General features: G+C 37.4%; 2 protein-coding genes across 7 annotated transcripts in view; one reads left to right on the forward strand and one right to left on the reverse strand.

Annotated features, from left to right (window-relative positions):
- The window catches only part of LOC139981531 (putative RNA-binding protein EEED8.10), a 24,663-nt gene extending 18,482 nt beyond the window's left edge, over positions 1–6,181 (forward strand). For all 6 annotated transcript variants that reach the window (XM_071993987.1, XM_071993983.1, XM_071993984.1 and 3 more), the window contains one exon: positions 1,013–6,181. In XM_071993987.1, coding sequence (XP_071850088.1) covers positions 1,013–1,254 — 242 coding nt within the window. In that variant the 3' untranslated portion in view covers positions 1,255–6,181. The remainder of the gene's footprint in view (positions 1–1,012) is intronic.
- Positions 2,536–24,386, reverse strand: LOC139981532 (probable tRNA (uracil-O(2)-)-methyltransferase). The gene is made up of 9 exons (XM_071993991.1): positions 23,872–24,386; positions 22,664–22,778; positions 21,653–21,890; positions 20,744–20,920; positions 18,175–18,353; positions 12,520–12,706; positions 11,158–11,524; positions 8,279–8,395; positions 2,536–7,115 (listed from the first exon to the last, which is right to left on the reverse strand). Exons 1-9 carry the CDS (start codon positions 24,296–24,298, stop codon positions 6,826–6,828), a joined length of 2,097 nt encoding a protein of 698 aa, XP_071850092.1. The 5' UTR covers positions 24,299–24,386; the 3' UTR covers positions 2,536–6,825.
- Between the last annotated feature and the right edge of the window lie 1,947 nt (positions 24,387–26,333).

Genomic DNA, 26,333 nt, shown 5'->3' on the forward strand with positions numbered 1-26,333 from the left:
TACATGGTTACTAGTAGTATCTATTGTTACTAGTCTAGAAATATACATGGTTGGTAGTATACCACACATGGCTGGTAGTAGTGCACATGGTAACTAGAAAAAAAAATATTGTTACTAGTCTAGAAGTGGTCGCTACTAGCACACAAGTGATAGTAGTACACATGGTTACTAGAAATATACATTGTTACTAGTCTAGAAGTATACATGATTGCTAATAGCACAAATGACTGCTAGTAGCACAGATGATTGCTAGTAGTAGACATGGTTACTAGAAATATACATTGTTACTAGTCTAGAAGTATACATGATTGCTAGTAGCACAGATGATTGCTAGCAGTACACATGGTTGCTAATACTAGTCTAGGATATGCTTACAGTAAGTCACATTGTTTACCTTTCATACCTACCAACACACAATCATTGCTTTGACAGTGTTCAAGGATAGTACTACTTACGTTGTACAATAGCAATCTTGGATGAAGTGTTGTTTCTCATACAATACTGAAAAACAAACTTCAGTATGAAATGTTGCCCAGACAGGAAATAAGGGCAGAATTGAAGAATATACTATGCATCGTTTCCGGATGTGTGACCTGATTAATTCACTTTGGCTTCGGCTTTGAGTACATCGTTTCTGTATGCTGCCGTGTTGGAGAAATCCAACCGTAATAGTAGTTACTGACTTTGCCATTCGCGTTGTAGTTATCGCTGACTTTGCAATCTCTGGTCACCCTCACAATATTGCAAGGTCGGTAAGAGTGATGCTATAGTTTCCCCGTATTGGAAAACCGAATTATATGGTTTTCTGGCTTAAATCTGCAATATATGGCATTTGTGCTTTTCGGAACAATTTATGATGCGATATCAAATGCATTAGATCAAAGGTTTGGAATATTTATTTGCATGATAAATAATAACATATTCAAAGAGAAATTTGTGATCTACTTTAATCAATATTTCTCTCATTTGATTTTAACAATTTTGATATCTTTTCATTCTGTTATTTTTTTAGTCTTCCCATCAGAGGGAGAAGAGGATTGGGATGTGGAGATGGATCCACCAGACCACCCTGTTGCACCTCCAGACCATTCCCATCACCTTGAAGAACTAGGAGTAGACGATATGGATGAGTGGAACAATCAAAGACAGATGCATTATGGGGCTGTACAGTATTCAATGCCTGAAGATTACGCAGAGGACTTTCTGGATGCAGATGACCCATCACTATGGGAGGACGAATTCTTTGTTTCATAGTGAAAATCTTGAAGATGAAGACTGATGGAGTTTATCAGAGTTGTCATGGTGATTGGTCAGATGCATGGTGGGTTGGATGTACAGAGCTAGACTTGGAACAAAACTCTGTGGCAATGGTTCCCTATTTTATATCTCAGTTTATTTCTCTTTGAAGTAAAATCAGGGAAATATTTATTGAGTTTATTTCGGGCGAGGCCTGTTCAGGGAGAGAACACACCAGGGGTGCATTATGGTACCGAAGGGTGGTGTCAAAGGTACTTTCGATGGTATCCTTCAAATAGAGAGACTTCAAGAAAGCAACAGGTTGTCTTTGATTTATTCTTTGGGCTTTTAATATTCCGTTTTACCTTTGATAAATATCGTGCCAATTGGGCTGCTGAATATCCATTTGAACGAGTGAAAGCTAAAAAGATTTTTACAAGTATTCATCCAAATGTAGGGTTATCTTAAATGTAGATAAAATTCCAAAGTAGCCTGATAATAGTCCTGAAGGTTCTGACTATTCATGACACACATTGACTGAGCAAAGTCAGAAAATGAAAGGGTAAATGGGGGGGGGGGTGGTTGGGTGGGGAGTTACAGGGCTAGAGTAGCTAGTTCATTCTATTTTCATTTTTACATATCTCAAAATGGTAGGAAGCTGTATAACATTGAGTAAAAGAAGCCTCTTGGTATTGGTGGAGGTCAAAGGTAATTTGAAGTCAACAAATGCCAAACATTTACTTCACTCCCCTTACATGTCTCTCTACACTAACACACCTTCCTAAACCATATCACAAGGGAAGCTAGGACAGATCGCATATTTGGTATGTAATTGTATCACATAGAGTACAAGAAGCCTAGTGTTGTGGGCGGAGGTCAATGGTCGTTTTGAGTTCACCAGGGGTCAAATTGTGAAAACTATGTTTTACACAATATTTCAACAAGAACAGATGTCATATTTAACTGTATGCTGATGTATCACATTTAGTACCAGAAGCCTGTTGTTGAGGTCATTTCAGGACAGCCTGGGCATTGTGATTTCTGTTTGTCACATCACACTGCTTTCCACTGTGTTACTAAGATCAAGTATGTTGTACACCCCGAGTCACTACACATTACGTCAGATTCATGAAGAAAACTGCTCTTTACATCATCAAAACCACAATGCACCTTTGCATTGTGGTTAATGTTTTTGCACATACTTTGTGTCATTAGTGACCTTATTTTTCAGATATATATTAAACTGAGTAACTTTGAGAAATGAGTATTAAATATGGAACGTCTTAAAGCAGCTTTATATTATTATTATTACAATATTTCTATAGCGCCATGACTAAAAAGATATTCTGTGGCGCTTTACAAAACATATAGCTAAACACAAGGATATACAAAAAGATGAAAGCAATACGAAGACAAGATACAAATAACAACTAGGCATTGACAAAAGACAACCACAGAGACAGGCAAGAGACTTAACCAAATGCTTCGCAACAAAGATGTGTCTTAAGGGATTTCTTGAAAGTAGGAAAAGACACCTGATCCCAAACGTACGAAGGCAAGTCATTCCATAGTTTGGGCCCACACACAGCGAAAGCCTGGCTACCAAATTTGGTGCGTGTGGTGGGAATATATAACGAGTGGGAAGAAATGCTCTTGATGCTGTATGTGGAGACACGTGTAATCAACATGGTATGGAGATAATCTGGAGCTTGTTTATGGATACATTTGAATACTAAGCAAATAAGTTTAAATTTGATTCGCTGAGCTTTCGGGGTACATTAGGATGAATTTTCCTGATACCACTACAAACTGATTAACGATGTACGTAGCTCGAATTGCCAAGTTTTAGTGAGGAAGAAAGTCAACTATTTGTATTGTTCAATCTACTTTGTACATGTGAGTTATGCAGACTTATATGAAGAAGATAAAATATTGACGGTTGAATTTACGTTCAGTTGGTAGAAAGCTGGATGTTTTAGTAAAGGCGAATGTAAGCTTGTTTTGAGTGATAGTTGGTCAGTATTTTGATGTAAAAATTAATAGAAGATATATAGGTATTAAAATGATACTTGAAAGAAATATAAAGTGTATACCTGTTTAGTTGTAATGAGAAAAGAGCAAAATGGTGATTAATGTAAAATTGAATATTTCTTATTGTTTAAAATTTAGTTTTTGTTTGACCATCAAAGAACAATAATTTGCTGATGAAGAAAGAATCCTTGTTTGAAGAAAATATCTAAATAAAATAAAACTGTTAGCAAACTGCTTATCCACTAGAGAGCCTGTGTAATAGAATGTGTAAAAGTAAGTTGGCCTGATGTTTCGATCCTAGCAGAATCTTCTTCAGAGGCTAAATGACAAGTAACAGTAACAGAGGGGACAAAAACAAGCACAGAAAACAGACAGGTTAATGAGCACGGTGAACCCAATGAGATATATGAAAGGGGATTATAAGTAGACAAGGGATGGTGAGTAGAAAGCAACTGGGGAAGAGGAGAGGTAGGAAAATATCTGGCGAATAGGCATGTCACTAGATAATAACTAATATAACTAATAACCTTCAAGAAGATAAAATCAGCTGATTATATCTTGCAACATAATTTCTTTTCAAAACTAGCATAATCGATGCGTTTTCGACCTATCACTTTCTCATACCTAGGCTTAATTTGATACCTATCCTTTTTGTAAGTCAAAATAATGAGGTTTAAACTCAAATAGTTGATTTTTATTTCACAATTTGTACATTGATTAACACATAGCGGGACCAGATGTAAGATAACTTTTCGAGTCTGGTCCGTTACATAGTAAAATGAGAAAATAAGTAAGTCCTGGACATAAGCGTTTGTAACACATCAAACCAAAAGCCAGTGGGTTTATTGTGATTCCTTGCCAATTAATATTTTAATCCCAAGCTTTCGTCATTGTTGATTAAGTTGATCAGCAAGGTTCTTTCATTGACTGGACCTACCTACTAAATATCTTAACTTACCATGTTTACAAGCAAATTTTTAGAAAAAATAAACATAAGCCCTGCCACCTAATAAATGTGCATAATATTACATTGAACATACATTATTTTGTACCCGCTATCTACCAATGGCACATCTATGTACTAAGTATGACTTCAATCCAACTTGCCATTGTTGAGTTATCCTGTTTACAAGCCAAGAGCAACACATACGCACACATACACGCAATCACCATCGCATAGATTCCTTGAGCCTTCGGGCCAGGAATTAAAAACAAGTGTTGTATGAATGAAATCTATTGTTATTATGAGAAAAAAAATATCTGGGAGTAACCCGTTATGAAACTTCTAATTCCTTATTCTATTTATAGAGCTCATTTAGGGTAAGCAAGTTTAGGTTTTTGAAAAGGGGTGCAGAATGTGAGATATATGAAGCATTCAAGATATTTCTAACAGTCATTTTCTGGATCTTTTATAAGCTATCAAGTGTTGACATGTGGGCTTTTACCACAACACGAGGATGTTGTAGTGTAAACGAGGCAAAAACAAGTGCATTGTATATTGTCAGCAAAAGTGAGTTTGGGTATTATAGTATCAACCTATTAATTGCACATGACAGATAGATGTTTTTTCAATTAAGTTTTGAATCAATATACAATCCTAGAAATTTAGCATAATCAGATGCGTTAATACGCACTCCATCAAGTATTACTGAAACTTTTGTGTAATCACAAAATCTGTTGCCAAACACCATTAATGTTGTTTTTACCTATATTAAATGACAATCTCTATGATTTTAGCCAGTCAGATATTTTGAGGAATTCATTATAAATATTTAAAGGGCATTCTCTAAATGTTTGTGTTGGATGAAAACAGTCATCTAACTGTCATCTGCAATCATAATGAAGGAAACCTTATGAGAAAACATGTAAATATCGTTTATATACATAACAAAAAGTAGTGGTCCTAAAATGGACCCTTGTGGAACGCCAACATTGCGAGAAATATGTGATGAGCCAGGTCTCAGTTAGTGCAATAATTTTAACTCCTGCTTTTCAAATTTGCTTAAAAGATTAATTAAAGCATCATAATTCTTGGTTAGGCTTCTTGTGTATAGATGTAATACTGAATATGCTTAGTTTTGCTACAAGAAAAATTATCAACATTCCAACATTATCTTTCTCCAATCAAGCAATTTCTGATCATTTCTGTTTCAATTTGAGAGTGACCCGACTAATTAAGGGAAAAAATTCTTTGGTTTTGAGTTATTTAACTCACTATCAATCATTGTCAGGGTTAATTTCTAAGAATTTTTTTCTGGTTCTCCCCCGGAAAACAATGTTTTAGTTTTGGGTACTTCAAACAGCAAATTCGGTTGTCCGAAACATATGTAGTAAGATAACACCGAATGACCAATATGTACACTGTAAGAGAAATGTGTAGGTTTCGTGAATAGAACACCAGCTTTGGGCCAGTAAATCCCAAAGGCCTACTACTAATTTTGTTTTAATTCAGTATCTCCAAGATGAAGGTGGGTGAATTCCAATTGATCCATCAAATGATCAGTTTATCTATTTTGGGGACATTTAGTTACAATGCAATCTGAATTTTGATGTCAACAATTAATTGTCCACCAGACCACCTCCAAAGCTGATTTGGTCGTCCGAAAAGACATTTGGTCTTCTCGAACGACCATTAAAGATTTGCCCTGAATTGAACAAGTACCATGAACAACAAAAACAATCTATGTAGTTCTAAATAGGGTTAGTAGATGATGACATGCACTTTTAGCAAGGGTAAATGAATTCCCTCTGGCCAAACAAGTCTCGAAAAGTCCATCTTCTTGCCGTTGAAAAGCCACTACAACAATCCTGGTTTTTAAGTGCAGTGGGGATGAGATTATCTTTTCACAGCAGTGCTTTTAACGGTGTATAATATGTGAAAATTTAAAGACGTCCTTTAAATTCTGATCAGAGTCCAAAAATAGGATGAATTCTCAACCATAGCTGGAGTTTGATTTCTTGAAGCCGTTGTTTCAAGTGTTCATTCATAATGGGATCTTAACTTTTTGTCAATCCGGCCAAATCTGGTAATATTTGCACATCGAGTATCGATAATGCTCGCTGAGAAGGAATATCTGATTACAGCCAATTGGCTTCTCTGAAATTAACAAGTTAGTAACCATTCAGTCCAGTCAAAGAAATGTTTGTTTTGTGATACCTCTTCATTTTCAGACTTTTTGCTAGTTTACAGCTTTTTTATTTTCTACTGTCACAGTTCTTCATCTATTTTTGGTGGACTGCAATAAGGACTTCAAGTTTTCAGCCAACTTGTCATTCTCTTGAATAGTCATATATAGTGCCACTAAATTGTGGCAAATTAAACACAACATTTTAGCTATATAACATTCATGCAGCCAAATCATTTTTTTTTAAAGTTGTCACCACAATATTTCTCTATTTCTCCCCTCCCCCCATTCCCATCCCCCCAACTCATACACACTCCCATCACACATATTCAATCTCACTATCCCAGATTCCCAATTACCTAAATTCAAATCATAAACAAATAAGCTATCTACAAATGTTTTCCTTCATAACATAAAAAACTCATACCAAAGCTCATGCCACAAGTAATTGTTTTGGTGCATGATCAAATTTCTCTAGCTTCTTACCAAGAAGAATTTCACTGTTGGGAAATATCGGTTTGAGATCCACTGAACTGTGCGCGAAGGGACAATTTAATTCGTGTAGCGGACATCCATCTGGGTGGTTGTCATGAAACCAACAGAGTTTTGTCTTCTTTTTCTCTTCTCTCCTCTCACTGTCTTTCTGCTTATTCTTTGAACTTACTTTTGGTGAACGGGAATCTTTTTCAGACCAATCTCTCATGTGCACTCTGTTACCTTCAACTGAAGAAAGACGATTCCATGAAATTCAAACGATTATTAACAACCTGGCATCAACAGACAGATTTATTTCAAAAGAATCCCCTTATGAAATGACTTCTGATGACAATATGACGAAAAAAGATTGTTGTGGCAATTGCGAGTGACACACTTGGGGTAAGAAGGGTAACCAGGCGGAGGCACGGGGGTGGGGGATCAGGGGGAGGGGGCTCAGACCCACCGTGTCACCATCATGTGTACAGGACAAATATTGTGCCTCCTGACTAAGGCCTTACTTAGGGTTTGTGTGACACTTGACTCCATGACTTAGTTACATGGGTAAGGTCTACCTTACCATGTAGGCAATACCTGCATTATATTCCAATTTATGCCCTTTCCAGGCAGAGCTCATAACATCAAAATATGTTATCCCTCATATACTGATAAATTATCCTTTACAGTCAGTACATAAGAGAAATGATCCAGGCTCTAAAAAGTCTGAACTGAAAAAAAAAAAATATTGATCGAATTTGATAAAAAATAAAGAGTAGTTTCTCGCATCCGATACATAATTCACTTTGGTCCTTCCTTAAAATTGCCAGGCAACCGTTTACACTGTACGATTCAGCCGACTGATCACATCATCAAAGAATGAAAGAATTGAGCCATTCATTAGTCACATATTTATGTAAATGTTAGAGGATATGGCGCAAACAAAACAAAGTAAGAAACATTAAGAGACACAGAAACCATTTCCTCTGTCTACTAATGTATTCTTGTGTTGGTTATTTCCGTCCGTTAACCTCCAAGGAAGATCCTGCAGGGATCGATACATCAAGCCCTCTTACTTTTCAAGTATTTACCTACAAAGGCTTTCTGCAGTCTGTTAACAGTTGTTTTTTCCCTCATTAACTTTCACCTTTAGTGTAAACTCTGAGCCCATACAGGCTATTCCAACAACACCAATGACACAATTGAAAAGAACCACGCTTGAGTACTAGTGCCTAGACACTTCTTAGTTTTAGTTTTAACAGGCCAATTTATTTTTTTAGTCTTAGTAGTATATTCTTAGACAATACACTATCACCTTCTGAGAGGTGCTCATGAAACATTCAGTAAACAGTACTGCTCAAAAGAGACAACGAGATGCAACAACTTTCCAAAGAACAAGATCAGACTGAACTTACCCTGAAATATTTGATAATGGTTTTTGAGTAACGTCTTTAGTCCCCCACATTCGCTCTTCAGCTGCTTTAATGTGTCTTGCTCAAATAATTCAACAACTTCTTTTATTGTGATCACACCTAAACGAGAAAAGAATTGTTAACCTGATAGCTGAGAAGGGGCAAGTATAGGTTTGAAGCAATGCAATGATAGTCCATATTTTTAAAGGGTGTGAAGACTCGCGCACAAAGAAACGTCTCATGCCAGTAATCTGACCTAGTTTCGAATGAGGTATAACAGAAGTGTTAGACACCACCATCGATCCCAGAAATTACACACACAGCTTGCTACCGTCGGTAATTAGACAATAGTGTAAAGTCAATTCATACAGCTACCGTCAATACCCACAACACAGTGGATATATAAGCGATGGACATCTCAGGTCTAGATGAAAAGAATAACAAGGTATCAGGTTTCATTACTGTCTGCATTTTGTAGCGACAAGAAGAAAACTTCCCTTGCAAGCAACAGAAAGTTAACTTTTTCAGAGCGTGGCACACGGTTTGGGGCAAGTCTTCAATGCATTTAATAACATATTGAATGTACTGTGTAGTGGTTACTTGCTTCCCAACCCACACTCCATCCCTATCCTAGCACAGCTTCCTATCACACATGATGACTGTTCCCACCAAGCTCCCTCCCTCACAAACTTCCATGTTAAAGCCTTGACTGGAATCTAATTCCTTTGTGTGACCTGGCCAGAGCTGTGGCTGTGTAATGGCAAAGAAGATTCTTCCATAGATTTTGGAGAAAGGAGTTTACAGAGATCTCTTTGCTGCACAGTAATGATATATATTCAACAAGTTGCATTCATCATCCTCATGATTTCGGAGAGTTGTCAGACGCATCGCTGGGATGCAGTATCTTCCGTTGATATGAGAGTGAAAAATTGAACGAGCCTGCAATTTCGTTATGTCGAAAAAAAAACACAGCTAAGCATCTTCAATCAAATACTTCAGAGCGAAGTTAATGATATTCTTGCAAAACATGGATATCTGAAGTTTTCTGTTTAGTTTCTTTACTGCATCTGATATTGTGTTGTGTGTCACATAACAATTTACTGCATCTGATATTGTGTTGTATGTTATATACCAATTTACTGCATCTGATATTGTGTTGTATGTCATATACCAATTTACTGCATCTGATATTGTGTTGTATGTCACATACCAATTTACTGCCTCTGATATTGTGTTGTATGTCATATACCAATTTACTGCGTCTGATATTGTGTTGTATGTCACATACCAATTTACTGCGTCTGATATTGTGTTGTATGTCATATACCAATTTACTGCATCTGATAGAGTGTTGTATGTCACATACCAATTTACTGCATCTGGTATTGTGTTGTATGTCACATACCAATTTACTGCATCTGATAGAGTGTTGTATGTCACATACCAATTTACTGCATCTGATATTGTGTTGTATGTCATATACCAATTTACTGCGTCTGATATTGTGTTGTATGTCACATACCAATTTACTGCGTCTGATATTGTGTTGTATGTCATATACCAATTTACTGCATCTGATAGAGTGTTGTATGTCACATACCAATTTACTGCATCTGGTATTGTGTTGTATGTCACATACCAATTTACTGCATCTGATATTGTGTTGTATGTCATATACCAATTTACTGCATCTGATATTGTGTTGTATGTCACATACCAATTTACTGCATCTGGTATTGTGTTGTATGTCATATACCAATTTACTGCATCTGATATTGTGTTGTATGTCACATACTAATTTACTGCATCTGATAGAGTGTTGTATGTCATATACCAATTTACTGCATCTGATATTGTGTTGTATGTCACATACCAATTTACTGCATCTGATATTGTGTTGTATGTCACATACCAATCTACTGCATCTGATATTGTGTTGTATGTCACATACCAATTTACTGCGTCTGATATTGTGTTGTATGTCATATACCAATTTACTGCGTCTGATATAGTGTTGTATGTCACATACCAATTTACTACATCTGATATTGTGTTGAATGTCACATACCAATTTACTGCGTCTGATAGAGTGTTGTATGTCACATACCAATTTACTGCATCTGGTATTGTGTTGTATGTCACATACCAATTTACTGCATCTGATAGAGTGTTGTATGTCACATACCAATTTACTGCATCTGATATTGTGTTGTATGTCATATACCAATTTACTGCATCTGATAGAGTGTTGTATGTCACATACCAATTTACTGCATCTGGTATTGTGTTGTATGTCACATACCAATTTACTGCATCTGATAGAGTGTTGTATGTCACATACCAATTTACTGCATCTGATATTGTGTTGTATGTCATATACCAATTTACTGCATCTGATATTGTGTTGTATGTCACATACCAATTTACTGCATCTGATATTGTGTTGTATGTCACATACCAATTTACTGCATCTGATATTGTGTTGTATGTCATATACCAATTTACTGCATCTGATATTGTGTTGTATGTCACATACCAATTTACTGCATCTGATATTGTGTTGTATGTCATATACCAATTTACTGCATCTTATATTGTGTTGTATGTCACATACCAATTTACTGCATCTTATATTGTGTTGTATGTCACATACTAATTTACTGCATCTGATAGAGTGTTGTATGTCATATACCAATTTACTGCATCTGATAGAGTGTTGTATGTCACATACCAATTTACTGCATCTGGTATTGTGTTGTATGTCACATACCAATTTACTGCATCTGATATTGTGTTGTATGTCACATACCAATTTACTGCATCTGATATTGTGTTCCTTAATTTACTCTCCATTTTTGTGAATTAGCTTCATATTCTTTTACCTCCTTTCCTCCAGCTTTTCGGTTTCTTTGCTTTTTGACCTTCGACCTCAGGGTTCTCTCCTGCTGCGAGTATAGCATCAAAAACTTTTCTAACGATTTCTTCCTTCAAGTCATTACTAAGGTTTGAACAATTCCTAACAGTTTCTTCTCTTTGTCTAGGTTCAAAGTTCGCGGACAATTTTGAGCTTACTGCTTTTTCTGACATTGGCTTGTCCAAGTCTGCCATATAATCCTCAAGACTGCCAGTAGCATTACAAGATTTCTGTCCTTCTTTTGAGGTACTCCTTGTCTCGATATACCAATTAATCTGAGAATACTTAAGTGTTCTCAGCTCAGGAGGTGGTAGTTCCATTCCTATCTGGCAAATCTTATAACGTGAAAAGGCAAAAGTCGGCACGTTATAATGATTAACGCAAAAGAGAAAAAAAGTTGAATCAATGAAGAAAAAAGTTGAAGGTTTGTTGACATGGTACCATGGATTTCCTGCAGAGTCCCAGATATTTGACATAAAATCGTATAAATATGATTAAGAATGTAACGTCACTTTCAAAATTATACAGAACACATGTTGTACATGTAAAACTGAAAGCACTCCTCAAAATTCTTTTGCTAAAGTAGTTTAATTGCTGCAGTTCGAGTAAATTTTGATAAGCTTTGAGATGCTCTTTTCATGCTAAAGAATCTATCACATGATACTCATTAGATACAGTAGCCTAAGCACAAGAGTCAAGTTTTCTTCACAAGCAGAAAGCAAGAATCACCCCTCCCCCCACGTCCCCTCCCCAGGACTTTCCCACAAAATGCAGTGTTTTGAAACCTTCTCTGATGACATTGGGGTAATGAAAAACTATGAGACGTCTTCCAATGAAAATATGCCGATAAACTGTGATCAATTTTATGATGAGTCCCACAATTCTTAAAAATTCACCTGGTTAATACAAAATCTACATGAGTATCTTAACTGGGGATCAATTGCAGCTTTAACTTGAAACTTAACTTGGCAAAATGCCACTTGAAATTGATGATAATGGGATCCAACGATTTCACTTTTTGTTGTTCTTGTTGAAAATATTGATATGTTGTATAATTATTCTCGCATGGAATAGCAAAATGGCTATATTACTACCAAAAATATACAAAATATAATTGATAAATTATTAAAATAAAATAATACATAATAATAATATATATAATATACATAAAATAATATATAATAATAATATATATAAACAATAATTAATAATATATTATAATAATAATAACAATAATATATCACAATAATCATAAATAAAATAAAATAAAATATATTTAAAAAATATATAAATGATTAATTCAAGGAAGCCTACAATAATAAAGAAATACCTTTTTCGTTGATGGTATTCTAAGGCTGTCTTCCTCGACCTGGTAGCCACAAATTTTGCCGCCTACTTCTTGAATGAAATTCAAGTAGGACCGGTACTGAGTTATACTGGAATCGTCCTTAATGTACTTCCTATCGAAATCATAAAAACAACACGGCAGAACAAAGTATCTTGTATTTAGAGAGGACCTGTAAACAGAGAAAAACAAAATAAACAGTGGATATTATATTCCTGGAGTATTTACAGGAGACAAATATTGTTATACTCTACATATTAGTTAACACAGTTGCTTACCATCCCTCCTATCCCCCTCCCCTTATTCAATCTTAAAAAGAAAAACTCCCCCACCCCACCCCCAAATAAATTATATTTACAAATTTTAATCAATCTTAACTACATGTCTTGGGATCCTACATTGTCCAAACTGTAATGTTACTTTCTATCCATATTGTCAGAACAAAATATTTCTGTTAAATAGAAAATATTTCTGTTTAATAACTACTTGAACAGTGAGACCACATTCCTGCATTTGCAGGGTTCTGCCCAGGGTTGATTGAGTGCCGGCAGGACTATCTAAGCGGAGCGCCACCATAGGTTGGGGCGGAGCGTACAAGACAATTTTGGGTTTTGGAAACCCCCCAGATGGCCCTTCCCGAGTATTATGAGCCACATGTAGACAGCTTTGAAATGAGATCTCATGTCTGGAATTTTTCATAATTAATGAACAAATTTTAGGACAAATATCTGGAGCACCAGAGTACAGACCAGCCGGTGGTGCCTATTAAATAAATCATTCAGGCTGAGATGATAATTTTAGATGGACAGTGAGTGACAGTCCACTCCCAAATAGAGACGAATCATAATGAATTATGTATTCTCTCTCATTTATTCAACATCGGGCCTATGGTACCTTGCCAAACAACTGTGAGCTCATCCCCTGTCTAACACCTGTTTGTTAACATTTTTTGGCACGTTGCCAGGGAACTTTTCATGGAGTAAACTTTTTTCGTTCCACTCTAGAATTAATTAGGTCAGTCAGTGAAGGATCGGTAAAGTTATGCGAAATGATATCTTAGACGTTCAAGAAAAGTAGGTAAAATATCCCAGTTACATTTGGGTAAGTAAAACACACCTCAAGCCAACTGACTCCTCTGCATGCACGCCCATGAAACACGAGGCACAGTCCATACCATACACGCATAGCACGATATCAAGGCAGGGACGTAGCCAGGGGGGAGCGACCGCTCCCCCCCCCCCTTTCAGTGTCGATTTTTTTTTAAACTGTTGTTTTTTAGCATGGTATTTTGTCAGTGCTCTTTTGATCTTGAATACTCGTCAGCTCCGTTAACTCGATTATAATCGTAGTAACATTCACGCCTACTGATTCAACTACTAACTTAGTTTGGCAGATGCAATTAGCTAAATTTAGCCTATAGCCTATTACAAGCCTACAGTTGGCCACTGCGTAATAAAATACATATTGCCTACCTAACCGCACTCTATGGAATGTCACGAACCGTATGCACAACGTCGACAACGTTCGTTCTCATCCCTTCTATGATTCGTCCTAAGTTGTGCACGAACAGCATGTTATGAAGCTAAGCTATAGCAATCGTACGTGATACGCACTTCCTTTAAATAATTATTACACTGTTAACGATAACGATATTTGTTTTTAGGCCACTGCAGGAAAACAGGAAACAAAATCTGCTGATAATATGATATCCGTGATCAGGGGCGTAGCCAGTATGTAGCACTGTAGGCCCGGGCCTACACACTTTTTTTGGCCAAGTTATCTTTTTTAAAAACACCCATATTTCAAATCCATAAGCTTGCTGGACGAGTTTAAGAGTCCAGACAGGAATAACTATTGAAATGAACGTAGCAAGAATATGGCTAAATTAGGTGACCTAGTCTTCTAATTTAGGCTGTCATTTCTATCGCGTGCCGTTTCATTCAACACTCTACCCGCCGAAAAAGTCTAGAATCCGATCTTGTCAGTTTTTTTAACATCTAGTTAAGAACCCGTTTACGCTGATAATATTTCAGTTGAGAAATTTGCATCAGATGGCAATCGTCGGATAGCTCTCGCCTTCTCTAATATTAGGCTAAGTTAAACATTTACAGTTGTATCAAAGACAATTACTGGCTATAGTTGTATCAAAGACATTTCTGGCCTATCTATATATGTATCTACAAGTATCAGCAGTTGAAAAGTAAGACTACTCTGTACATGTACTTTGCTAATTTTAACTACCGAACATTATGTAGTATTGAATTACGTACTATTTTAACTCGTTTGTTTTTTTGGTTTAAAAGTGATATTGAATGAAGTGTCCCAAGTTAGCAAGAGGCCATGGAACCAGAATGAACACTCGGGAAGGGCCGTTTCCGGCCATCTGGGGGGTTTGTAAAACCAAAAATTTTCTTGTACACTCCGCGCCAACCGATGGTGGCGCTCCGCTCAGATAGTCGTGCCTACAATTTTGAAAATCCATATCAGTCCCAAAAAGTGCTCCCCCCCCCCACCTTTTAAATTCCTGGCTACGTCGCTGTATCAAGGCCCCTTGCTATGGCCATCTTTATGAAAGTTACCCTTGAAAACACATGTTTTAGGCCACTTGGCATGATTAACTCAATGTTATATATTGTTTCCATATTCTTGTAGAAAACGTTAACTCCGCAAAATACAATTAGTTGTGATTTTGTAGTTACGTGAGATTCGTTATAACCGTTATAACCGCCGAGGTGGTTAGGCTATTTGCCATACACTTAACTATGGTAGGATATTATTTTTTCGGTACTTTTGGAAATGCTAGAAAATACTTTCTTTTCCCCCCGCTGAACACCAGATGTGGTCTTACGGTATATTCATAAATGGATGCACTATAGCCTTGTTTACATGACATTAGTTGCATTTAGTACGATATGCAAGTTTGGCGTGAATTTTTCGAAAGTGCTTTCCTCGATCTTTCGTAAAATTTGAAAGGTGTAGCCTACCACCTTTCCGTACACAATTGTTACACAATTGATTTTCAGTTTTTTGTTCTCTATACGGTCAAGTGAATAAGTTGTACATTGAGTATAAACTCATCGCGAATGCAAAAAAAGGATGCGGGGATTTCCAGCAGACAAATGTCTTTTCGGGATTACTGAGTCAGTTGAAGAGAATCCCGCCCCTTAGTTGGAACACTGAACTGAAGTCAAATTCATACGAAAGAAAAACGTTTACTAACCAACATACAATACAAATATAAAAGAACGTGGAATGGCAATATTGTTCAAAACATTTCCCGCGAGGCTGATTTATTACTGCAACCTTCCCGCGCTGGGCCGTGGGTGTCCGTGTGAAGGCGCGGCGGAACGGAAAAATTATTGGGGGGGGGGGCTAATGTGTGGAGACTTTCTAAGCGAAGAGCCACCATCGGTTGGCGCGGAGCGTACAAGAAAATTTTGGGTTTTTTTCAAACCCCCAGATGGCCGGAAACGGCACTTTCCGAGTGTTTTATGCTGCGAATACCTAGCCCTAAAATATGGGTCTCAAGCCTGCAATTTCTCAGATTGCACGTAAAAGTCTGTAAAAACATTGTAATTTGTATATTCGATGGTTTTTAAGAGAGTAGCTATTACTCGTAGTGTACTCGCAAAGATGTTTTTGAGTGTAGTAAGGGCAGTGGCGGAGCTAGAGTATTGGTCAGGGAGGGCAAGAATGGTCTGTAGGGGCGCTTTCGACACTATCTAAGCGGAGCGCCACCACAGGTTGGCGCGGAGCGTACGGGAAATTTTTGAGTAAAGATACTCCCTAGATTGCAGGAAATGACCCTTTCCGGGGCCTTGCTCATTTGCAGATAAACGGAGAATAAATAGGTGTCGTCGCCATTTTGTCGGAAAATTACACCAACAGAATATGACAAATGTCAATAGGTATATGAGAGCGCAATAAAATAGTCAAAAAATCGCGAATAAGTAAAAAGTAGTGAAAAGCTGAAAAGGGCGCCAGCAGTCCATTTGAGTCCGTCAGGGGGGGGGGGCATCCGCCCCCTGACTGTATATATGGACGCTCCGCCACTAAGTAAGGGCATGTTGGAGAACTGGCTGAAATGAGGCAAGTCATTGGCCAAAGACGAGGTTGTGTTACGCTTACCATTACTCACACTCACTGCTTCCACTTTTCACGGGGCGTGAAGACGCGGTTGGGGTGACAATGTGGTCTATAGCCAGGGGACGGGCCGAGGGTCCCCCAGCAATTACTAAAATTATTACACCTATAGAGTATACGTGTGCATCGGACAGATCGACAAGTATGCATTGAAAAATGGGCAGATGCACGTTTCGGAGCCTTGGTAAATATTGGGGGGGGGGCTTATCATGCATTTGCCCCCTCAAATTTTTTATTGGGGGGCATGAAAATGGGTGGAGGGGATGTAATACACCATATCCCCCCCACCAAATGCCAGGAATAAGAATATTTTCATGCCTTCATTTATGCATCATCGCGAATGTACGGCTCTTTTTAGCTTCATTTCTCGCCTATACCATAAACGCAGTGCGATCTTTTCAAATAAACCGTCTTTATAAAGCAAGAATAGTTGACTGTAGGCTTCATTGGCCCTATAACAACAAAATGTATTATTGCGCCCACGGTATTGATATAGTACATATATGCACCCTCATAGTATTCACATAGGCCCTATAGTAGGCCTACACACGTACATGTTCCCTCGAACAGCTGAGAATCTCATGTTACCAGGGTAATGCTTAATTAGGGGCGTCGGAGCGGTTCGCCGGACCAATATTCACGGCGCAAAAAAAAAGGAGAAAAAAGTAGCACTAAGAAGAAAAAAAGGCAAAAAATGAACCAAAATGAAAACATACTTCAAAATGTGTTTCAGAAGATTAATCGGGTACAAAAACAGACAAGGGAGAATGCACAGAAGAAAAGCTCGGGAAGTGCCATTTCCTGCAATCTGGGAGGCATTTTTTCAAAATTTTCTCCATTACGCTACGCGCCAACCAATGGTGGCGCGTAGCGTAGTATGACCTTCCAAACGTCCCCCACCCCCCCCCCGATAATTATGGTAGATGGCCACACTCTGATCTTCCGTACCAATCCCAAATAGCTTCCGGCGCCCCTGTTAATACACGTACGTTTCACCTGGATGCCCTAGCAATCGGTACCTAGGAATGTAACTATGTGTAATTGTGTATTGCATGTGTATAGGCCTATAATAGCCTGCATGAGGCCATTTTCTTCATCGAATAATATAAAGAGCTCTCGAACATTCTAACGTAGCGCCTGAAACAAGATTGACAGGGGCAATTTTCCCAAAATAACACCCGAAATTAAAAAAAAAAAGTATTTTGGATCCTGCTTATGAGATATTTCGGACATGAAATCCCTATTTTAAAGTTGGGTATATGCCGCTTGGAAACCTCGGCAAGTGCCGTTTCCGGCCATCTAGAGGGTTTAAAATCCCAAAATTTTCTTGTACGCTTCGCGCCAACCGATGGTGGCGCTACGCTTAGATAGTCAACAAGGTCATATCCCCCCCACTCGGAAGTACGGATCGCCGCCCATGGGTAAAAGTGAAGCATTCTTGACACTAAACCACAATGGCTATGGCCAACCATCAGTGATACGTTAGTAATTGCTCACCTGAATGCCATGACAGGAATCCAAGGCGTAAGCTCATCGGAATGATTCCCTATCAGCCAATCATAATTCTCCAAATGTTTGGTTTCGGTAGGAATTATCACATTCTCCTCAAGATTAGTACCTGAGCCATACAAGTCCCAGATTTTTCTTTTTCTGAGATCGATGCCTTTACCGGGATGCTGAAAATGAGTTCAATTTGGTTGGCAGAAATTGCAAAAAGTTGCAATAAATATTAAAAAATTAAAAATAATAATTCTAGTCAAATTTTCTACAATGAATACATTCGTTTGCCTAACCAAAATGACAGACACTGCAGCCCTTTTTCAATGAATATTTCATGTCATCAAAAAAAGGTTGCTTTACAAATCTCTCTTCTACAGTTATTTCCAGTACACATATGTGACCAACTAAATTTCCACATAAGAGACTGCAGTAATTCAAACGTTGTAATATCCGTGGAGTAATTGACTAGTGGTGCTTACCACTGTCCAATGTCTATCGGTAGGTAAGTTTGTTGAGTTACACTGCTATAACTTTCAAGGAAGCCCATGAAAACCCACTTCCAATAATGACATTATTCTTTACGTTACTTGGATACAGCTGGAATAGAAAGCAACTGAGATAACAGCTCTTAAAGAATCTTTATCATCAAGGCAACATTATGCTTTAATACCCTGTAAACTTTCATGGACTTCTGAGAAAGCTATACCAGACCAAATGGTGCAACCATTATTCTCTGTAACAAAGTTCCTATTCAGCCAGCAGCTCATCTTTTATTCAGTGGAATGTCAGAGGACGGCCAATCACGTTCTCTGTAAGTTCCATTTTGAATAATGGAGGCTGTACTGATTGAATAAATTCCAGGTACAGCAGATTAATACCGTGATACAATAAGGTATTCACTATCATCTGATGATGTAATTAGTCCTGCCAGCTCAACAAACCTTGATGATCACCTCATACTAACTGGTTATTCACAATCCAATTGTTCCTCATGGAATCAACATTCAGTAATTCATTCCCCAATACCATGGCCATGTTCCACATTAGTCATAAAAGTCATTTTGCACAATATTGTGTGTCAGTTTTGGGAAAAAGTTTTTTTATTTTTTATTCATTCAATATCTGGTATGTTTCTTAACCAGATTCTTGAAGTAAAACCCCGATTCTAGCTTTAAATAAAAACAGAATGAACAAACCTGCAGTTATTACTTACCTTGGAATGAACACGGATTGTTCCTTATGAGAGCAATATTCAGAAAATATGTTCCCAATAACATGGCCATGTTCCACATTAGTTATAAAATCTCTTTTAAATATATTTTGCACAATATTGTATGCCAGTGGGGGAAAAAAAAATGTCTTTTTGCTAGATACAAACCTGCATTGATGACTTACCTTCAAATGGATACAGTACTATTAGCATTTAAGAAGCACTGCTAAAGTGACCATATGATCAATTGAAAAAAAAAAGTTACCAGTCAGTTACTATATACTGAACTTTGACCTCAATCAAATTATTGTACAGCATTTTACACTTCATACCGATGCTTTAGCCCACGGTTGATTTTTTGAGAATTACAAAGTCTGAATATTGTTACATTTTGAGCTTTAATGATGATATTACCACATGTGACTGCTAACATATATGTAGACATACGTTTTTTTTTTAAATTAAAACAATTTTATGCTTGAGTATGGGCATTAATCTTATTCGTTGTTTTATTCACATTACTGTGCCCATATTTATGTATATTTATATTTTTATGTTCTTTATTGTGGCTTATAACCCTGTCTTATATAATTTTTTACTGTTGTTATTACTTTTTAGGTTTTTTTAAGTTTGGTAATTTTATATTCCAGGTATTGGTTCTTTTGTACAGTGCTCTTGAGCATGTTTTATTTCATGATAACAGCACTTTAATATATGGTATTTATTTTATGTATTTTATTGGTATTTATATTATAGAACATTACAGATTGTAACACAATCTGTAACACACTACCTTGAATTTTTTTTATGAGCAAAGTTAATATCTTACCAAGGAGCTTTATCATAAACATGTATAGTTGTAGATACACAGAGTATGATTTGTTTCATAGAGCATATCACTGTTCCACAGGTTGTGAGATAAGATCATACTGACAAGTGAAGCTGGAATTTACAGATAGAGCCATCTGCCAGCATTGATACAGTAGATTACCATTGATTGGGTTTAACTGTGGATTGTCATCAATATGTTCTACATAGCCTATACCCAGTGTCGGTTCTGTGGCCCAGTGGATAAAGGCGGTGGCAAGGTGGGTTTTCCATCCAAATCTACGGTTTTCCCATCCGAAATGACTTTCTTAATTGGGAAGATTCCAAATTTGAGTTAACAAATGTTGAATTGGAAGCCACCAACGTGTAAGTTGTAATTCATTGGCCCTTGCGGGCTTCTCCCACATTTGTGGTTGCTTATGCATCGTAAAGTTATTATACTGATTATTATTGTTATTATACTGATTATTATAATTATTATCATAATTATTATTATTATTATTATAATGAATTGATTCCTCTTCATACTCCTTCAGAATTTAGAATGTGGACTAATAGACCATTTCCGCAGCCGAGGTCCACAAATGATTGCTTCTTCAACAGATCTTTTCTCTGCCTCTCCTCCTCCCAGAGGACGATGAGGTAAGCAGCGATAGAAATGTCTTCATACACAAATTTCTGGGGATCTGTGCACTCAGGCCATATCTGAAGAAGAAAATCAGAAAAATGGGTCATAAATTTAGTAAAGAGGAGTGTAAGCATTAATATGAACCAAATTTTGATACTAAGATTTGTGTCAGGTCGACGTGAAAGATGCAAAAATATTTACAGACAACTGGTTGCGGACTACAAGCTGATCAATCCCTCAGAAATTAAGCAAAATTATGTAACAACTGCCTCGGAATAAAACCTATGCAGTAGAAGTAAACTTAACGAACTGATGATACCTGGTGCTTTTTACCGATTCATGAAGTTTTATTTCATTATCATGAAAATGTTTTATTGAGGAGCTAAAAACATGGAATGACTAGACCAAGAATGGTTGATTGGCTGACCACTACTAAGCGCTAAGTAACTAGGCCAGCATATTGCATCTCTTATGGTGTTACTATTGAGAGCAATTCAGTACCCCTGCAGGCCTGCTTGTTTTCACTCTTGCTGCCAACACAAAATTTGCAAATGTTCTTTTTTTGAGGCAGAAGGCAAGAAACATTTACATTACTGTGCAGATCTACAGTAGCACATCTTCAGGGTGACTAAACTACGTAGTGCGAGGTTCAACGAAGTCAATTAGTCTGCATAATGTGTACCCATACCAAGGAGTGTGTGGCAAATACCAGTCAAACACACATATTGTACATGCAGGCATGATTATGAACATGAAGGTGATTTTACACATTTTAGACTCATCTAACTTTTTTAAAATTTTTGTTTTACCTTTATAATGTTAGTTGCATACTTAGTCTTGATGTATGCATGCACTTTACTGTATCGTTCCATTGATATCACAGACTTCTTCACATGAAGAGGTAACTCTGGGTCTATTTCGTTTGTCCATTTCACCAGTTTTGTTGCAAGATTGGAGAAAAGCCACTCCTTGCTTGGTGGAGTCAGTACGGGTAACGCTGAGACTGGATGCTGCTTTTCATACAGTTCTGACGTTGTGATCAAAATTCTAAGTTGTTGATAGAGTAAAATCAAATGTACAATGAACATCATCTTCTTATCTAAGGTCTGTACATATGTGAGCAATGTACAATATAGAACGTCATCAATGATTGGAGCCAATGATGTACAGTAGTGTTCAACATGATATTCAGGTCAACGAATTTTGTTGAACTTCCAAACCACAAAAGTCAAAACCACATTTTTTCATTTTCATTTTCTTGCAAAGGTGGTAAATGATACAGTATCTGCGGACAGTTCCCTCAATGTCTTTCTTGTACAGTATATGTAGCTATATTTTTGTTGTTGTAACATTACAGCATAATTCATATAAACTTTCATGCTTCCTCAAGTCTCTCTGCTAACACCCTCCCTCCTATCCCTCCCTCCCTCCCTCCCTCCCACGCCCTCCCCTCTTTCCTTTTCTAAAAGCGAAACAATGCTAGTCAACAGTGTTTAGAACATCTACAAAGTACTGTTAGCGTCTTCTTGGGCTAGGCTTTGCTTGGAATCATTGGGTAACACTGAAAGATCACATTGATCAAGTTTGATAGATAGTTTAATATTTAATCATACTCCATAGGCTACATATTCTGTAGGACTACAGGAATTAAACACAGCATTCACATTTTGGTTTCAAGCATGTGACATTATACTGTGCATGAACGGGTCAGGAGAAGTTTACCGAGTATTTAAAAGGAAGTTGATACAGAACATCAAGGACAACCCTACGCAGTTCCAAACAATAGTTATTTGGATTTTGAGATAACAGAATTCACTCACTGTTGAGACTGTACATTACAAGAAACACTGTAGGACCAACTTTGGTTGATGTCTTCAGGAAAATACGGTTTAACCTTATTCAACCGTATGAAGAAAACTTCACAAGCAGTCTCATCTAGAAAAGAACAATGACAGAATTTTGCATAAGTACACATGAAACGTGACATTTTGCAACATTGTAACTTATAACCAAAATAGGGAGATTTTACAATTTCCATCAACAAACATCAGGAGTTTAGGTAAAACATCTAAAGTGGAACTTGGGCATACTAAAACAGAAAAGCCATATTACTGTAAACAAGTGCTTTGCTGAAATTGATTGGATTTTCTTTCGTTATTTTACTTACAAGATTCCCATCTCTCTTTTTCTCCTTGGTTTAATTTGGTACTAAACTTTTGCATATATTTGCATAATATATATATTTTGGCAGTTGTACAGTAATTGTCTAAAAACTTGAATTTGACTGCCATGGAGTATTGTTGTAATTATTGATTCACATTTCAGGAAAGTTTATGTGCATATAATGTCTTTGTTTTGTAATTAATAGACGTAAATTTTTTTTTAACCTTGAACGAGCAAGCTACAGTAGGTATATGGCAGTAAACATGTACTTATGCTTTGATGTGGGCTCAAACTACTGTAGGTAAAAAGGAAGAACTATTTTTGACTTTGAAAAAAAGAACATATATACTACGCATACTAGTTAAATCTGTGATTCCTACATTGCTCTTCCGAGATATTGATTGTTGAAATGTACAGTTTGTATACATCCTGTGAGAGGCTTGAAACAACTGGTATGATGTCATACTACTACTAGTTGCACACTGGCAGCAGAGTGTTTGTGGTTTTTCCATATTTTCTCAATCTATTGTTTTGATATGAAGATTCCAATATCCATACAACTGTAGCGCATTCATATGTTGTTAATGCATACATATTAGAAAATTGGATGTAGACGTTGAAGAAAATCATAGGAAATAGTTGTCATGATGCATCTACTGTACTGTATGAGACATTACACCTGCTTGCTTTAACCTTTAAGTTTAAGTGCACTTTTGGTACAAAACATGTTAACTGGCGATTCAAATGTCATGATGTTAAACAGTTAAGTTGCGATAGTAATTAAGGGCTTTAACTTCATTTTTGTCCTTCTTTCAAAGTCAAAAAAGGTAATTTTAGTCAGTATATGAATCCAATAGGTGCTTACCAATTAAAACTAGTTGGTGAAACGATTCCATACGGTCACTTTGTCTAGGAAGTATCATCCACAAACAAATGATCACGTTGTTCCCTGTTTTTTCATTAGTATCCATTGCAGCTTCTTTTGTCCTTTCTATACCAACATCTCTTCTGTCTGGTCTTTTTTCGACATCTTTATAAGACTCACGCATTTCCTCATCTATAAAATCTGTTAGATATTTTTCGAGCCAATCGTTTTTGTGAAATGATCGTGGCTTGACCGTACGACTTGAAACAACCACGCTACAGAGCACACGACGATCGACAACTTGCGGCTTAGTTGTATAAATCTCGATGGCTTTCAAGAATTTAGTTCCATTTTCCTTGTGAGAAGCCAATGGGACAGTCTTTTGCTGCCCATTTCCAAGCTTCAACAGGGACGATTCCTGAACCATTTTAGGTAAAAAGAAGGTGATAACCAATATGGTATGTAAAGCCTTGGCTAGGCGTATTCCGTTTGAATTGTTGCGACAGAATTTGTTTGCAAAGAATGGCATCATTTCCTATTACACGTTACATTGACCTACTGGCGACCTTTGTCTTTGTATGTATGGCACGCCAAATGGATAACGGTTGCAGCACGAGTCTGACAAAAGTTGCATCGCATGATAATTTCGCATCGGCAATACGCATCGACAATTGCCACTCTCACAGCATCAAACGCATCCGTGATATTAAATACCATTATGTTCTCGAGAACAATAAGCAGCATCAAAGGTAATCTCAGTATAAATAACAATCCCATCATTCGTAGAACGAAACCATTCGTCGTATGACACTGACTGTATCGGTGTATTTCGGCCAACGAGGTAAATGAATCTGGAGGATTCATGTCAATTGGGTGCGCGCGTACCATGTATGGAGGGTCATGTGATGTGTTCCAGGGTGGTACTATACTGATATTTCTCTGTAGCAGTTCGAGAACAGTGTTAGTGACTTCGTGAAAGATTGGTCGGTTCGGACATGGGAAATAACGGCATAAGAAGGTACTGGTACTTCAGGCCTACGAAATAGTGCTAATATGCTAACGTTCAACCTTATTCTCTTGAATGAAGGCAGGCTTTCTACATAATCTTACTTATTAATACAGCTCTAGGGCAAGCTTTGTCTCATATGGCCTAACGTTATTAATACACGCTATAAGTTAATGTAGAAATGGGAAATGTTTAGTTCAGTGCAACCACGGAATTCTCCATGGAACAGAGCCTAATGCTGCTCGACGGGAATATAGCTATCACGTTAGGCTACAGGCACGGTTATTGCTAGGTAACGGGTGTCGTCTGCTGCTCTAAGCACGCAAACACATTTACGTACTAGTTGGGTGAAATAATCATGCGTAATAGGGAGAGTAGTATATTAGTACCACCCTGGAACACATCACATGACCCTCCATACATGGTACGCGCGTACGCCCGTATTTACTGTGTGATAGTTTCTCCAGATTCATTTACCTCGTTGATTTCGGCGTCCCAAGGGAGCACCCAGTTTAGATTCACAGTTGAGTAGTAATCACCGATAACCAGTTTTCGTTTCGATGAAATCGTAACCTATGCATTCATGCAGGCGGAGACTGTGTGTATGTGTGTATGCGTGCGTGCGTGTGTGTGACGCCTGGCTTGTAAACACGGTATCTCAAGTAGGGAAGCTTGGACCAATCTAATATTTGGTGTATATGGTACCACATTGATCAGTAGATGTGCCCTATTTTTTTTGGTGCCTGTGAAGGTCACCAAAGGTCAGTTAGAGGCCAAAACCAAATATTAAAACAAGCAATAACTCCCATTGACAGGGTCCGATATGGTTGATATTTTGGGACTAGTTGTGAATGGGGTAAGGGATCATTTTAAAACATAACGGTCATGTGATCGAAGGTCAACAAAGGTCACTTAGGGGTCAAAAACTAGTATTTTTGCAATAACTTGAGAATTAAATGTCGATGAAGCTTGGAATTTTAGGACAAAGTGCACCTCATCAAGAGAAGCACTTTTGATACAAACCATTAGGTCATCCAAGGTCATTCAAGGTTGATTATGTGCAAAAAAACTGCCAAATTATGCTATGTTTTGCAACAACTTCTAGTCACAAAGTCTGACATGGCTGGTATATTAGGATTAGTTGTGAATGAAGTAGGGGCACATTTTCCATAATAACCGTGATGTGTGCCAAGGTCACCAAAGGTCATTTATGGGTCAAAATGTGTTTTTTTTCCTCAATAACTTGTGAAACTACCACTGCCAGGGTCCGAAATGGTTGATATTTGTGGACTAGTTGTGAATGGGGTTAGGTATCGTTTCAAAACATATAACAGTCATGTGATCCAAGGTCAACAAAGGTCAATTAGGGGTCAAAATCTAGTATTTTTACAATAACTTGAGAACCAAATAACCATCAAGGTTGGAAGTTACGCTATTGTAATACAAAAGTCGACCT

Source organism: Apostichopus japonicus, chromosome 15, assembly GCF_037975245.1.
Source record: "Apostichopus japonicus isolate 1M-3 chromosome 15, ASM3797524v1, whole genome shotgun sequence".
Taxonomy (NCBI): Eukaryota; Metazoa; Echinodermata; class Holothuroidea; order Aspidochirotida; family Stichopodidae; genus Apostichopus; species Apostichopus japonicus.